At 39.0% G+C, this 17,598-nt stretch overlaps 1 protein-coding gene across 2 annotated transcripts in view; it reads right to left on the reverse strand.

The window, feature by feature from the left end:
- Positions 1 to 17,598, reverse strand: part of Lin28b (lin-28 homolog B) — a 99,436-nt gene that overhangs the window by 77,870 nt on the left and 3,968 nt on the right. The window contains exons 2-3 of one of the 2 annotated variants that reach the window (XM_039099150.2): positions 11,797 to 11,845; positions 4,499 to 4,680 (exon numbers count right to left, since the gene is read on the reverse strand). In XM_039099150.2, the coding sequence (XP_038955078.1) occupies positions 4,499 to 4,680; positions 11,797 to 11,833 (219 nt within the window). In that variant the 5' untranslated portion in view covers positions 11,834 to 11,845. Of the gene's footprint in view, positions 1 to 4,498; positions 4,681 to 5,520; positions 6,933 to 11,796; positions 11,846 to 17,598 lie in introns of those variants that run through there. The other variant, XM_063279641.1, reaches the window with a different exon arrangement.

A 17,598-nucleotide genomic window follows, 5' to 3' on the forward strand; every position in this document is an offset into this window, starting at 1 on the left:
TATCAGATCCTTTTGGGACTAGAATCACAGGCAATTTTTGAGCTGCCAGATATAGGTGCTGGTAACAGAACCCAGGTTCTCTGAACAAACAAACAAACCAGCAAGCAAACAACCCCCCAGCCATGCCCCCAGTTAACAAACAAACAAAAAGTTCATACTAAAATGTTCTACATCATATTCAATGGCCAAGAACCTCAAACATACAAAGACACAAAGGGAAGCAAAGAGGTCAGCAAGAGCTATCATATCCAATATCTTGTTTTCTTTTCTTTTTTTTTTTAAAGATTTATTTATTTTATGCGAGTACACTGTCACTGTCTTCAGACGCACCAGAAGAGAGAATTGAATCCATTACAGATGGTTGTGAGCCACCATGTGGTTGCTGGGATTTGAACTCAGGACCTCTGGAAGAGCAGTCAGTGCTCTTAACCACTGAGCCATCTCTCCAGCCCCAAAATCTTGTTTTCTTAAGTGAGATAGTCTCAGGAAATCAGTATCAAAACCTATGCAAAAATGTACATATCCAATATCAAATTATTTAAATAGCATGCAATTTTTCTAAAAATAGTCCATTGTATTTAACTCTTATTAAAAAGAAAGCCATTGACCCTCAACTAAACACATGTTTCTACCTACAATCCGACTGTAGCTGCAACTGTTCTAAGTTACTAATATAAAGAAGCTGATAGGAGTTGGGGATTTAGCTCAGTGGTAGAGCGCTTGCCTAGCAAGCACAAGGCCTGGGTTCGGTCCCCATCTCCGAAAAAAAAGAAAAGAAAAAAAAAAAAGAAGAAGCTGATAGGAAAATTAGTTATTAACACTTACAAAATAATTGTATTCTATATGAAATTTTTTGGCCAGACCCTTGACGAGAAATACTTGCACTTAAATTGGGACAAATCTTTGTGCATCTCATTGGATTTTTGAGCAATTTCTACGAGATGCAGTCATACAGAGTTCAGTAACAAAATGCTTGCCTAGCATGCATAAGCTAAAAAAACAAAAATGAAATAAATATGACTAGGCTGGAGAGATGGCTCAGCGGTTAAGAGTACTGGCTGCTCTTCCAGAGGTCCTGAGTTTAATTCCCAGCAACCACATGGTGGCTCACAACCATCTGTAATGAGATCTGATGCCCTCTTCTGGTGTGCCTGAAGACAGCTACCATGTACTCAAATACATAAAATAAATAAATATTTTAAAAAAGAAATTAAATAGGACAAAATTCATAAATGTAATAGTTCTTTATAAAATGTGTATTACTGAACATCATTGAGTCATTATGAACATGTTAGAATACATGTTGATCTTCTGACCATAAAAACATGATCACTTAAATCACATTAACAGTAGAAATCGCATAAGGGCTCATTCTAAGCCACCAATCGTCAGTATTTCCAACAGTTGAATCTCATCCCTTTTACCTATGTTATCTAAACACAGGAGAAGCACATGTCCAACTTGAGGATTTAGATGTCACAAGAACTATAACAAACTTTACATTAATGCCAACAAATTCTAAATACACTCATACAACCAGTATGCAGAGCTATATATAAAGTTTACTGCAAAGAACTGCCTATCAAAACTTCAATTGCTATGAAATAAAGATAATATGCAGTTCTTTGTAGGAAATACCCATAAGAAAGAAAAAAATGTGTGGGTCCCTTGGTATAAATTTTAAATATTAAACACCTTGAAAATAATATATTTGGGGGCTGCAGAGATGGCTCAGCAGTTAGGAGCACTGAATGCTCTTCCAGAGAACATGGATTCCCAGCCCCCACACATCGGCTCACAACTGTCTACACCTCCAAGATATGACATCTTCACACAGACATACGTCCAGGCAAAAGGCATCAATGCATGTAAAATAAAAATAAATTTGTTTTAAATCATTAATTTTGATTTCTCAAATACATAACATTACAATGTGCTCGGAGGGCTAGAGAGATGGCTCAGTGGTTAAGAGCACTGACTGCTCTTCCAGAGGTCCTGAGTTCAATTCCCAGCAACCACATGGTGGCTCACAGCCATCTGTAATGGGATCTGATGCCCTCTTCTGGTGTGTCTGAAGGCAGCTACAGCGTACTTGAATTCATAAATAAATAATTCTTAGGGAAACCCACGTGCTCAGAGCGGGTGATAGTGGAAGCACACGGCTTTAAGCCCAACACTGGGGAGGTAGAGGCACACAGGTCTCTGTGACTTCCAGGACAGCTAGTTCTACACGGAAAACCCCTCGGAACCCGAGCAAACCGAACAAATGAAAACCCAAATGCTTGGGATACTACGGCACATGTACTTCAGGATACAAACAGAACCATCAGGGTGGTGTAATGGGGGGGGAGCACTGGTCCCTGAAGCCGAGGAACCCAAGTTCAACACCTACGAGGTGAAGCTAGAACCACTCCACAGAGCGGTCCTCTGGTCAAGAGCTACTCAGTGCACGCAACCACACGCATCACCAGTGATCCGCAAAGAGCCAGCCTGACAGTATGTACCTCACAAAGGCTCATCCAGCTGGACATCCAAGTTCCTAACTATGACTTATACAGACCACTATAAAATTATGATGAAGGAAATTTAAGATATAAATAATAGCTAGGTTAACCACAGCTGATTTACAGAAATGTTCCCAGTCCCCTAAGTACCTCGCTCACAACCGCCTAACTTTTACTTGGACTAAAATCATCAGGAACTCTTCTCCCTTCAGTGTAATAATTCACATAATGCATAATTTATTTGTCAATCTCAAATTTAAAAGCAAAGAGCCTTCATTTTATCACCGTCCTTGTCCATGTGCAGAGATATAAGGGAAATATTAGCAAATGATGTGGATACTATAGAAATCGCAATGGTTATGACATTTACCAGCAATATAGCTTTAATTCAGTGTACATGGGACTTCCTCTATTAAACAGTTTAAAGTGGGTGCTTCAGAAGCCTAAATACTAACACTGGTTAGTGAAATAGCTAGTATTTCAATATATTTCTATCTTTCTAAAATATATTTTTAAAACCCAAATACAACAAAATTATAACAAGGTGCTATCAAACAAAGAAAAGTTCTATTTTTTCATTTATCATCTATAAAACAAATTTATGACATCGTAAAGAACAATTTAACAACCTAAAAAGGTTCAAGGGGGAAGCAAGAGCCGGGGCAAATAGATTTCTCTTAGTCATTCAATCTAAGAAATTTTAAAAGAGAAAAAGCAATAATAACTTAGCAGGCTTTCCCTGCGTACCTGTTCACTCTACACTGTTTCACCTCGCAGATGCCTACCTTCCTCGGTGAGCTGCCAACCACAGCAGTCAGACAGGGAGCGAGCACAGAACGCAGCAGAGGAAGACAGAGCGTCCCATGTCCCCTGGCTGCAGAGGTAATTTACACTGACCTTCCTTAGGGAACAGGGTGTAAACATTACCAAGAACAAGTGAGAGGTAACTGTTCAGCAGAGAAACTCCAGGGCTGCAGACGTGGACCCAGGCCAACATGCAACACAAAACCCACTCAGTTGCATTTCACTTAGTAAACCAAAACAACGCTTTCCTCAGGAGCCTCTTCGTGTCTACCAACTCATGAGAAAATTTTTATTTCCTTTACTTGCAAGATTGTAAACTCTTCTGAACCCTGAAGCAATTAGTTACTAGAAAAGGATTTACGAGAAAAGGTATTTATTGTTTCCTGGGGACTTTTTTTTTTAAAATGAAAAACAATGACTGTCCGTTTGGTATTTAAGAAATTTTAGATTTTAAGATATTTTAGATAGTGTAACCAACTATCAGGTTTTAAACAGCGATTATGGCTGCATTTCTCTCTCTCTTTCTTTCTTTCTTTCTTTCTTTCTTTCTTTCTTTCTTTCTTTCTTTCTTTTTAAATTTTGGTCTCTTAAAGAGACAGTGTCCCTGAGCCAATGACCTAAGAGAAATAGTTCTTAAGGGTCTGTTACTTAGCCTGCTTCAAACCCACTCTCCATTAATTCTACATTCTATGTCATTTTACTATCAAACCAAGTTATTCTGACGAAAGCCTGCAAACGACTAAAGAACAGAGGATGATAAAGCAGTACAGGTGGTACGGTCATCAGAAGTATCCTAAACACAGGCAGGGTGCCTCCGCCTTCTTACAACAAACTGCTTGACTGGGCGAAACTCTCAGGATCCCCAGTGTTTCCTTCTGCACTTCCCATTCATTCACTAAGCACAGGCAATGCCAGCCAATGGTAAGGGGCGCTTCTAGAATGCAGTTTCATTGTCGAATGAAGGGAAGGTTTATTAAGTAACCAGTCAGTGAAGTAAGGACCGGACTCACTTTCTATTTAGAAAAATAGACGCTGGGAGGGACACATCTGAACACTGGACAATCCCGATTTTCTCGAATATTTCCTTATTTCAATACACTTACGAGCACATTTGTCTACGTCCATCAACATAACCACACAGCAGCTCCCACACACGGGGACGGTAACGAGGGATTAAAGGTCTGGCTTACTTGGTGTACAAATACATCGACTGGAATATCCAAGGGGTTTCCCTCCCGACTTATCATGGAGATGAAGCCGAATCCCATGCGCACGTTGAACCATTTACAGTGGCCAGTTCCACGCAGGACCTGGGACTCGTCCTCCGCCAGCTCAGGCAGTTTCTCCGGCTCTTCACCTTTGCCTGCCCCGCCTGACATGGAAGAGGACAAAAGTCAGTTAGCCTGGTTTCTACCTCGTGCTCATCTAAACACAAATGTTTGCTTGTGAAGGGAAGCAATGAAGATTGAAAACAAAAGGCTGGCAAACATTTTCCTTCTTAACAAAAAAAGGGAAGAAACCAAAAGGGTTAAAAGCAAAGGCAGGGAGGGGAAGCCACATTGCTGCACCGCTCGCTCGCTAGCTCGCTCGCTGGCACCAGCTTCCACGTTTCTGTACATCCGCATACTTTCTCATCTGGCTCCCTTCCTCGGGAGCATTCTACAGTTACGGCTGTGACACTGCACTCACAGACTGCTGACCTAATCCTAGGCCAATTTACAAAGAGTAATTTTTTCAGTGAGACTGGTTTTCCTGGCAAGCAGAAAGAAAAAAGAGAAACCCTAAGGATGGCTGGCTACTGGTTAATGCACATGCGGCAGACGGGAATCCCGGGTTATTTGCAATGTGCATTCCCCTCCCCCTAACTTTCAATTAAAGTTAGGATAGAATGGGGGAGGGGGCAGGTGTATAAAAGTTTTCTTGGACTCACTAACTGAAACTACGAGTAATCACACACATACACACACACACAATTCAAACAATAGCCCTCTGAAAGCTTTTCAAGTTGTGAATCAGTGTGGGCGGTACAAAACATTTTGGAGATCTGTAACAATAGGTTTTGCCGACCGGCACTCCAAGGGGGTGGGGAGATAATGCCCAGTATTAGGGTAAAGGGGAACAGGGGAGAAGAGGTAAGAAACTGCGTGGTGGGGAGAAGCAGGGGAGAAAAGAAGAGAGGAATCACAGTAAAACAATAGAAAAGAAAATTAACCTTCGGCCATGTTGCCCCACCGGCCCTCAGCTTCAAACTCCAGAGATGAAAACTTTCCCTTTGGAGCGGAGTGATCTTCAGCATCAGTCTAACATCTTGATTTTGTGTGATCACAAATTTAGTTCGCATGGTCTAATGTGCTTTCCTTCTTTTGATTTTTTTCCTCTTCTCTCTCCGGTTTCTGGCCCCTGAGCACACGTGACTCTGTCAATTACATGCTTTCTTGCTACTAATTCACCTCGGATCCTTAAGGGGCTGGCAAGAGGGAGAGATAACCAATCGCCACTTCATCTGTGCTGACATCAAAATAATTTATGAATGAGCACGGAAAACTCTTACGGACAGTGTGGGACGCTGCTTTCTGATTAACCCGAATGCTGGTTTTGTACTGTTTAAACGAAGGGCCATAGTGAATCGCTGGTTTAGAAAGGCGACAGACAGTGTGTGTGCACGCGCCTGCTCTGCACACAAGCGTCTCTAATCTCATAGGGGGAGCCATTTAAATAAAGCAACTGATGTTATGATTCCCCACATACGTCCCACAGGGATGCTGCTATTCCACAGCACCAAACCTACCTCAGGGGCGGTAATATTTAATTTGTAGAGGAAAATACGCAATTCCTAAGCCCAAATTTAATTTAATTATATAACAATTAACCTCAGATATTGGTAACATAAACCGAAAGGCAAAAGCACATCTAATTTCAACCTGATTTTTTTTTTGAAATAAAATCCTACTGGAAAAAATCGCTACTAATTTCCTATCAAATAGTGTTGCTCATATCAGAGCGTTTTTGAGAGGTATAGTAAGAAATTGTGCTTCACAGGTTTCTCCGCCATCTCTTTCCGGGGGAGAAGATGTGATTAATGACTTCCTAAATTACAGCCCAGTTTTCCAGCCTAACGTAGAGTGAACCTCAATCAGTGGTGATTGTTCCCCAAGAGCAGGAGACTCAGCGCTGGGGGGGAGGGGAGCGGAGCTAGGAGGTGAAGAGGGATGCAGGAGAGGCGACCATAGAAGAAAAAAGCCTCCGCTGCTGGGGTCGGGAGAGAGGGCACGTAGGGGAAAGGTAAACCCGCGGAACATTAACTGGACCCTGACATCTTAGAAGTCTACTGCCAGCAGGCAGGTCGCTCAAATACACGAAACTGTAATATCGCAATGGGCTCCTCCCGTCCCTTCCTGTTGGCCCTCTGCATCGAAATACTTCTTGCTTTTCAAATTGTTTTTGTCCTGTTTGTAACGGTACTAACCACCTCATCGAATATTTCAAAAAGCATTATATATTAAGTAGAAGTGCTTTGTTTCTTTAAAATAAATGACCTGTTTTGAAACATTATAAGGCTTCCACCAGTCTTTCACTACCCCATCCCCCCATTTTCTTAAGCAAGCAGTTTACAGAAAAACTGTAGATACCACTTCCCTTCTTCAAAGCAACCAGCTGACCCTCCCCCACCATGCCCGCACACCCTCACCCCCTCTCTCCAGCCAGCCCACACAGTGCCTCACACAAACTAAAATGTTGGGATTATGAAAAGTCCACACAGTGCACCTATTAGCACTCCTTCTCCTGCCGAAAAACCTAAAAATAATAGGCTCAGATCTGAAAATAATTGAGGCATACAGAAATAAATAATTTTCAGCTGTTTGTGATAAAGGGTGTCAATCAAAACTGATCAATTTGGAAAGATTTTTCATCTGTTTCTTTCTTTTGTTGTTCTCAGGAAGGAGGCAAGCTTTTATTTATTTTGAGAAGGATAACAATGTGCCAGCTGGTGGAGAGAAAAAAACCTTAAAATCCAAGGGTTTTCCAAGTGTAACAAGTCCCACATTCTAAAGCAGTTGTTTCTAACCAAGCATTCACTAAACATCTTAACAGTAGAGAAGGATTACTACCACACTTGTTACATTACATACATTATAAACAATAAGAAATTCTAAATGTTATTTTTTTGTAACTCAAAAAAGATTACCTTTTAAAAATCTAAAAGGAAAAGTATCCATGTAAACTGGGATAGTTTATGGGAATAGTTATGCAAAAGTCACAAAAAAATGGCAGGCCTCTAAATTTGGTTTATGGTGAATTTCTTCTTATCTACAAGATTGTTTTATTTATAAAAGTTTACTAGTGAGAATCAAACACACAGTAAATGGATTCTGAGTCCTTGCCTTCTTAAAGTTAACACATTTCTGATACACTCCAGTATGTATAAAGTAGGAACACCTACTGCTGAACCCCACTGGATGGTACAGTCATGGAACTCACAGTTGTACCTGATTAGGGGCCTCCGGTATTCAAAGTATTAAGGTAGGGTTCACCAGGCTGGTCACTGGTGTCAGAGGTTATCAATTCATTCATTTCCTGAAAGGGACATCAGCCTTTCAAGTTATACATAAGGCTTTTTCCAATTGGGAACCCTGAGAAAAATCTCTAAAACTCATTGACCAAGAATTTAAGGCACAAGCATTTACATAGCTTAGGGGTTGGGGGCGGGGAAGGGATGGGGGGAGAAGAGAGGGAAATAGAGGTAAAGGAAGGCTAGAAAGAAACAGGAAGGAAGTGGGAAAGGGGGAGAGTTGGAGACACAATCTCATCAACTCAAGAATATGGTACTGTCTTTTAAATAGCTTCTGCCCCCTCCCCAAATCTTTTGAGCCTTTTTATAAACTGACCATAAGCTCTTAAGGCTCAGAGTGCTTCTATCACATAAAATGGCTCTTATGAGTCTCCTACAATGCTTTCCAATTTGTCACCTTCTGAAGTCTTCTGGTTTTAATTTTTTTCTCATTTCCTACTTGGTTTTAGTGCCAGAAAGACCCGCGTTTGACTAAAATGCATGTTTTAAACCTTCAAAAGCCAAATGTTTCATAGCTTGATTGATCATAGCTCTTCCAAAACGTCTTTAAAATTAGCCCAAGTCCTACCCTGACTCAACTCAATACTGGAGCTCCAATCTATTCCAAGTCCTTTGGATCTGAGCCTTGGGCTTCCCAGGTTTTAAAAGGTGGTCACGTTTTCTCAACTGAATGGCTCCGCAACACCGTTCTGCAAGAACCTCCGACCTTGCTCACCGTTGGAAGCTGTGTGTAATTCTATTAAAGCAGAAACGGTGTTTTGGTTCTTGTGAAGCCTATGAGGAGCTGTGGCACTGCTGAGACCCGACCTATCTTGTTCACTCAGCAAGTAAGCAGAGGTCAGCAGCTCCAGCTCTCTCTGGGCAGCTAGCACTCCCCTGTGCAGCTTCTGCACCAGTCCCCAAGGCTCCAGGGCCCCAAGTCCTCCAGGGTCGAATTCTGGGGTTTGCATACCTGCCCCTTCCTTTCTTTCCGGTCCAGCAAATTCCTCACCTTTCTGTCTTCTACCCACTTACCCTTTACCCCTTATTCCACAATCTTCCCTCTAGAAATTCGGTCGTTCCACAGAAGGCTGTGTCCTTACTAAGGGGCTTTTAAACATTTGTCATCTTGCTCTTCAAAACAAACAAAAGAAGCCCTATCTTCACCACTAGGACAAAACATTAGCCCGGATCTAGACCTTTCTTACTGAATCTAAGCATGTCTCCTTTATAATTTGATCTCTTTACCTCTGAGATTCCAGAAGATTCTAAATCTAAGCAAGGAGACTCCAGAGAAAGTGACTGCCCCCGCCCCCACCCGCCATGCTTAAAATTAGCAAGCTGCGGAGCCTGCAGTCGGGAGCCTGGCAAACAGCTAACACATCAGCAGCGCAACACATCAGCAGCGCCTTTCCCAGAAGGATCTAGAAAGCGGAGACTGTGGATTTGGGGACCCCGTCTGTTCCTGCGCGATCTTGGGCCACGGCTCGACCAGCGTTCGGGGGAACTGATCCGATTCCAGCCACTCCCTGTGTTTCAGGAAAGTGGATTAAAACAGGGAGTCATAGGAAATGAGACCGGCACTGAGTGTGTTAGCAAAGGTACCAAAAAATTGAAGGCGTTTTTGTTTTTGTTTCCAAAACCAAAATTCCGGTCCCGTTCAATTTAAAAACAAAAAAGCAAAACAAAACAAAACAAAAAAAAAAAACAAAAAAAAAAAACAAAAAACGGGAGACAAAAAAAAATGCTCTGACTTCAAGCAATTTTTCTTCTTAGAGTTAGTTATTCAGTTGTCAAAAACCTCTTTAAAACATTTTTTAGATGCCTTCTGAATTCTACTGTTTGGAGACTAGTGTGGAAACGGAGGAACTTATCATACATCTGAAGTTTTTCATTTAAATTACTTTTACATTTCAAAAACAAGCTATTTGTAACTGGCTTTTGGTCAGGTACTTTAGCAGTAAAACAAAACTTGGAAGAACAGAATTCATAAACGAGGCATACATTATTTTAAAGTTACTATTTATAAAATGTTATTTTGAAAATCTAGCAAAATTCCACTATAATAGCATTTCTCTTGCAATAAAAAGAAATAAAAATTGAGTATTACTTTTCTCACATATTTTCTAAGCTGTTAAACAAATGCTTTTATAAATTATTTTAGTTAAAATGGTAACTTTGTAAACAATCACCTAGTAATAAATAAGCTTTATATACCTACTCAGACTAGCACAAAAGAACTTAAACTTGAAAAACTAACAGACACTATTTTCCACTCGTTACTTGCACTTGCATGCTTCATAACTCAAGGATTATTTTACAGAAGTGGAAATGTCTGAATCTACAGAATGAAAAACTCAATGTACACATTTATTCTCCTTCCCCTAAAATCATTTACAGATTAATTATTTAAAAGTTCATCTCATAAAAACAAATAATCAGATGGAAAGATTATTTAAGATTATTGTTATTTAGGATTATTTCAATATTTACTTTGAAGAGGTTACTGACCACAGCAGAGATAGGAAGCTGGGAAAAGGTAGGGAGTAGAAGCTTGAGAGGCCTAGAAACAGAAGGAAGCAAACTCTGGAAAAAATCACCTAGCTCAAAGCTAGGCTGGGCCTCCAGCCCCACCTCCAACCTGGCTGGAAGGCTCTGGTTCCCAACTGAGTGGCTGGGGCTTCAGTGTCCCCAACAAGGGTTCCACTGATAGAGCTTTTCTGTTTAAAGCTCAGCCTGCAGGAACAACCTCCTTTGGTAAAAATGGTACCTCTCTTCTCCAACTTCCCTTTCATCAAGGAGAAACAGAAAAGCAACTTTATTGCAGCCATTTAACACATTGGTGTTAACATCTTTTCTAAACCAAAAAAATGCCTAAAAAAATGCCAAATTTACTTGCAGAAAAGCTCCACAGTCAACAGTAAGAAGAAAGAAAGTGATAGGTAAATACTTGTAGCAACAGTGAAACTCACTAGAGCATCATCAACATGTTAAGTTTGACTCCACAAAAATAGTGCTTGCCAAAAGGCAGCATTGACTATGACTTCTCCATTAAAATATCTGACCCTTACTCTGGTTATAAAATCCTTATTAGCAAATTTAATATTAAGATGCCATTTCATCATAAATCATTATGTCTGTGGCTCGCAGCTCCTGTGGAGTGCTTTCAAAGGTCTACAAGTCTAGGACCCAGCCAGCGCCAACTGTGGAGGCTCACACTCAACCCCAGAACTCAGAGCACAGCCAGGCACACTTCTGTGAGTCCCAGGTCAGCTTGGTTTACAGGCCAGGCAGGGCCACACGAAAACAAACCAACTAACCTCAGACAGGTTTTTAACTCATTAGGGCAAATGCCAGAGAAACATAATATTATCAGTAGAAGTACTACTGAAAAAAATCAATAATATAAATAATAAAATTCCATGTCTAAAGTCTAGGTTTAACGTCAAACAGCTCCGTTCCACATTAGGATAATGAGCAGATCTCAGTCACTACAGAAGGCAATATAAATAACAAGCCTGAACTAGTGAGGTGAAACTTCTCCAAAGCCCACTCACATACAGTGAATTACTTGAAAACACTGTTTTATCTGTACTTTAACTCAACAGACATTTGTTAGTGCCTACTGGGAATCACAGAGATGAATGAGGAGCGGATAGTCTTAGTAAGTGTCTAAGTATGCTATCTGTCTTGGAAAAGTTATAAAGGAAAATCACAGAACCAAGCACTACGGGTCAGAAGGTTGGGATAAGCAGAACATGCCACCCACACAACTGTGGTGGGAATACCGGTTTTAAAGATGGGATATTTCTGGATGCAGTATACTAGGACGCAGTGCCAATCTTGCCCATGTGGAAAAATCAAATGGACAAATCCTTGGGGACAGTCAAGTCCTCTCATATGGTCGAGTAAAACATTTGATTTAAAAAACAGACTAACCTGGGGCTGATGAACCCTGGTTGAGTGACCTCATCATCTTCTGAAGAACCTAAAATCAGAGAGTTCAGGTCAGTGCTACGGCAGCCTCCTCTGTAAAGTCTGCTTCTGCAACTGAACGGCGCACTAGAAACAACACACGTCCATATGTAAACAATGTGAAGTCACCTGCAAGCTGGTCTTTAAAAAGTCACCTCCGTGAGCTGATAACCATATGCCATAAACTTATCTGTTACTTCTATCAAGAGACATTAGCTTAAAACAATAAGACACGAGCACTCGGATGTAATAATCACCAATTTTATGATGCTGCTTTAAGTATTTTGTTTGTATTAGTCCTTTGCAGACAAGGTTTCTCTGTGTAATAAATAGCCCTGACCATTCTGAACCTGTCCTTGTACAGCAGGGTGGCTTCTAACTCACAGAGACCACATGCTTGGTAGTAAAGGTATGAGCCACACCTGGCTAAATTTTTAATCTTGAATATTATACTTTATTCAAGGATCTCAATTTTTTTCACTTAAAAATCTAGCTAACCTACAACACCATGCTTCTTGATAAAATTGACTATCTAGCCAGATATATTTTAGAAGAAATTAATCATGTTCCTGAGAAACTAACTAAAACCCTATACCACTGACTAATACATCTGTTACAGTCAAACACTCTGTTTTTTCTAATTTTTTGAGACAGAGTCTCAACTATATAGCCCAGGCTAGTCTCAAACAGAGAGCAATCTTTTTGCCTCGGTCTCTCAAGTCATAGAATTACAGGCAAATCTTGGGACTACAGGTGTAATTCACTGTGCCTATCTTCAAATACTTTTGGGTGAGGGCAGAAAGGGCTCACTACGCAGCACTGGCTGGCCTAAAACTCACTATGTACAACAGGCTGAGCTTGCACTCAGAAATCTGCCTGCCTCTGGAGTACTGGGTGCCACAAATACGCAACTTCAAATACTTTTTAAAGATAAAATTACTCGAATAGTAATATATTTAATTAATTAAAAATTAGGGATATTTAAAGACATCAAATTCCTATTCAAATTTTAAAAGAAAAACTTTTTATCTTAAAAAGCTAAATATTTTATCAGATGTGGTGGCACACACTTTTAATCCCAGTACTTGGAAAGCAGAGGCAGGCAGATCTGAATTTGAGGTCATCCTGGTCTACAGAACAAGTTCCAAGACAGCCAGGGCTACACAGAAAAACCCTGTATTGAAAAAAAATGTTTGTCTTTCCTTACCTAAGTTTTAAACTCTGTATCTCCTATATAAATTCACACACACACACACACACACACACACACACACACACACACACAAAATGTGGGGGAACACAAATGAACAAAAGAAAGAGAAAATAAAAAAACCCAATTAGGTGCAAATGCTTGAGTTGCAACCTAATGTCCTCTGGAAAGGAAATGGAGACTTTCCCAGGTACTCAGTTCTACTGTACTATATTGACTCCACTTTTTTTTTTTTTTGGTTCTTTTTTTTTTTTTCCGGTGCTGGGGACCGAACCCAGGGCCTTGCGCTTCCTAGGCAAGCGCTCTACCACTGAGCTAAATCCCCAACCCCTCCACTTTTTTTTTACACAATAAAAGACCATAACCAAGGTATAGGAACTTCTGCACTTTAAAGACGAGCTGTTCTGTTTGTAACAAAAGCAAACAAGATAACAACAGGTCGTAACTTTAACAAACTCAGTGAATATTATTCAAATTAGCTCTTTTACATAAAGTGTAACACAGGTCTTCTTTCTCAACTGATTTATGTGTGTGTGTTATAAATTACTATCTCAGTAGAGCCTTGGCTTACAATGATAACTAGATATAATGTTCTGTCTTAACCCCAGCACTCAGGTGGTGGTGGTGGGGATAGGATAGTGCGTGTGCTCTCATGCACAGACACGAACCTTGATTTCAAGTGTAGCCTTGAACAAGACTCCATTTATTTTATTTTCTATTTGTCTACATGTAGGTGTGCACTCCTGCACATGGTATCTTGCAGTGGCGAAAGAGGGAGTCAGGCTCCCCTGGAGGTGGAGTTGTAAACTTCCAGGCATCCTAAACTCTACCAGAGAGACAGAGACAGAGACACAGAGAGAGAGCTCAAGTCTCTGTAAGTTCAAGACCGAACTGGTCTACACAGCCAGCTCCAGGCCAGTCAAGGCTACATAAGAAGACTCAGTCTCAAAAACAAACAAATAAAATTCTTAATTATGAAGAGAGGAACCAGAGTCCAAAGTAACCAAAAAGGAAAAAAGAAGCCAAGCGACTTGAATAATACTTGAATTTCTCATTATGTAAACTCATATAAGAAATTTTGGATGATAAAGTTCATATATTAGTATTCTTTCAACAGGAAATGAGATTACACAAAATTTATATATTTGACAAATGCTTGGGTCTTGTTTGTTTTGCTGTACTAGACTAGAACTTTGCACAAGGCACTACCTCAAAGCTACATGCTCACAGAAGGTAAGTATGACTTGGACTATTCTTTCCTTTCGTTTTTGAAGGAACTTGCTAACTTCTTGACTCAGTCTGCTGGAATTACAAATGCATCATAAGATTCTTTCCAGATTAAGAGTTGGTAAACAGAATGAAGTTTTAAAATGAATTACAATCAATCCATATACTATTTGCTGATGACTACAGTTGGGATTTGATAGGTAAAAGTTGCACGCAATTAATTAAAAATTAAATGTTCAAACTTTTTACATTTTCAAATTTTACTTAAATGCATAGTACAAAAGTAGTACAAAATATAGTCACTCATATTTCACATATGGGTGTTTTTATTTAATATCTGACTTTTCTAAAATACGTTAGGAAGTATTTTCTAAATACTTAAGGGGTTTAACAGCACTTTAACTTTTATTAAAGTTGAACTAAAGTCTTAAAACCCATTTCTCTGCCATGTCACTAGACTACTCCTGCTCATCATTTAGACCTCCCCTTTAAGCTCTTCTCTGTACTTCTGAGTTTGATGCTCTACCACAGAGTGCTGGTCTGTAACTTCCTGGAGTAGCCTCAAGAAGAGATGCTCTTTCTCCCGACAACCCTGGGCTCTGTGGCAGCCGAGACTAAGATGCTTAGCTCATTGCGACTCATCCTGTGGTCTTTAGTGTTTAATTTGTTTTCGATGTTTTTGATTGGTTGGTGTTTGTTTGTTTGTTCATTTGAGACAGGGTTTCTAGCTGTCCTGGAACTTTTCCTAAAGACCAGGGTGGCCTCAAGCTCAGAAGTGTCTCCTAAGTGCTAAGGTTAAAGGCATGTACCACCACTACTTGGTCTTGAGATGTAGATTGAAAAAAATGATTCCTAGAGCAGTGTCTAGGGTGGCTTTTATGACAGAAAAAAAAAAAAAGACTTCACCAAAAAGAAAAAAATGTTCATAAGAAAGTGAGTTGAGTATTGAACCTATAAAATTCATATATAATTTCAACCTTAGTTTGTTTTAAATACACAAGGGGCTAAGAATATAGCTTAGATGAAAGACTTTGCCTAGCATGCATGAGTTCAATACACAGCACTACAGGCAGGCACAGACAAACATAGACACATACACATATAAACACATACATCAATTCTGCTTTAAAACTGCCTTACTTACAATCATTCTGTATTACAAACATTCCTAAACTTTGTTTCTCATTAAAATACATAAAATATTGTTATATGTTAAAATCCACTATACTAACTGCACAGGAAAAGTGTGGATCTTGTTTCTTGTTAACTTTTATTCCCAATCTGAAGGGAAGCTAGCTTTATGTCAGCAACAAGTGACTTAGCAATCAAGAGTAATATTTACCATAGAAGGGTTATTCCACAATTCCTCAATTTTTTAAGAGATATTAGATATGTTTAATTATTGGTGTTGACTAAACTGATAGAGATATTAACAGTAAATATTCAACCTACAGATGACAGCAAAAATTAGTCTACTTTACTGTATCGAACAGATTTCTACAAAGGAAAAAAGGTAACAATGATTTTTCTTTTTCTTTTTCTTTTTTTTGGTTCTTTTTTTCGGAGCTGGGGACCGAACCCAGGGCCTTGCGCTTCCTAGGTAAGCGCTCTACCACTGAGCTAAATCCCCAGCCCCAACAATGATTTTTCTTAAAACAGCTCAGAAAACATTTTTAAACAAGACTGGTAGAAATCATATAGCAAGCATGTAACACCACAGGAAAGTCTAAAGCACAATACTTACTGACAATAACTTAAAATACAACATACACATAAAAAATATTAGGTGTAAAATTGAAGAATTTTATCAAAATGTACTCCTCTCGACTTAGGCGATACTCTTAAAAATGTTTAACAGTGGTTAAAAATCATACTTTAATAATTTCTCACAAATTTAAGTTAACAGACTAAATTCAAGTCCTACCTAACTCAGAATAAATTACCTTGTAACTCAACTAAATACCCTCCTCGAACGCTAGCGGTAACTGAACACATCGTTTATGCTATACTTCAATCATACGAGGGTAAAGACGACAACACTCTAAAAATGAAGCACAAAGATATGCAGTTTCACAGCTTAAAAAAATCTTAGGTGAATGAAATTTTAGGACAAGAAAACATTATGAAACATTTAAAAATTAAGCTGAGTAGAGAATTTTGTTACCTTTGGGGAAAAAAATCAGTTACATTATCTTCCATATGTGCAAAGTATCCAAGTTAACTTATGAGAGCAATATTTACAATACTGCTGAGTCAGAAAGATGAACTTAACTTTTCAGTTATTTCGAAACCTGAAACTTTTCTGGCTTCATGACTGCCACCTCTTCAAATGCTATAAATAAATCATTTGATCTAGAAGTTAAAAACTTCCGTCAGCCAGCGCACTGTCGAGCCTATGTGAAGGTAAAGACCAAGTTACAAATGCTAGAGGCTAAACAACTGTAACTGAGACGTAAACAATACAGTTGCATCAGGACACAAATGGGACAGAGCAGGATGGCTTTTCTAATGCAAATGCATGTACTTTCTAAGACATGAAATAATAGTTTTATATAACAACTCAAAAACCGCATTAAAAGAAGAAAAGATAGCAAAATTTGTTTGAGATCTAAGAGAAATTAAAACAGTGACAAACTTTCTATCTTTGTACAACGGATCACAGGATTTTGAAGGTCCAGATTGACTTTAAAATAGCTTCTTATGGAGTAAACAAAGTGAGTCCAAGTAAAAATGAACGACTTTATGTAATTGCAATATTAACAACATTTTATTTGACATATTTTTAGTTTTAATACATTATTAATGCTTATGCTTTTATATTGCCAGAGGCAGATTAAATACTAGAACTTTTAGCATCTTCTAAGTAGCTTGATTATGAAAAACATTTCTAGTTTAATTAAAAACATGCCTGTGGTTATATCACTGACAATGAACTAATGTAATAATGCCATATTATATAAAAAGACATATAAAAATCAATAGCATTTTAATTAACAGAGGTGAAACCAGGATTATTTTTTTCCTTGAGATTTCTAAAATTTTTAGTCTGCCAAAACATTCTTAACCCTCATATGTAGTTCAGAATAACTGTAATTGAAATTGTTCTTGAAAAATTTGACCACTGCTGCATGGAGAGATTATCTGAAAAACAAAAAGAGTGGCACCATAGCTCTGACATTTGTACATATGCAAAAGCAACACTGATTGGAAATATCTGAACAATTTGAAACATGCCCTTCCATCACTGCAACTAGTCATTCAACACCAGGTCTATATAATTGAGCTTTTGTTCAAACATGGAAAGAAAAGAAAAGAAAAAAAAAAAAGAC

This window comes from Rattus norvegicus, chromosome 20, assembly GCF_036323735.1.
Source record: "Rattus norvegicus strain BN/NHsdMcwi chromosome 20, GRCr8, whole genome shotgun sequence".
Classification (NCBI taxonomy): domain Eukaryota; kingdom Metazoa; phylum Chordata; class Mammalia; order Rodentia; family Muridae; genus Rattus; species Rattus norvegicus.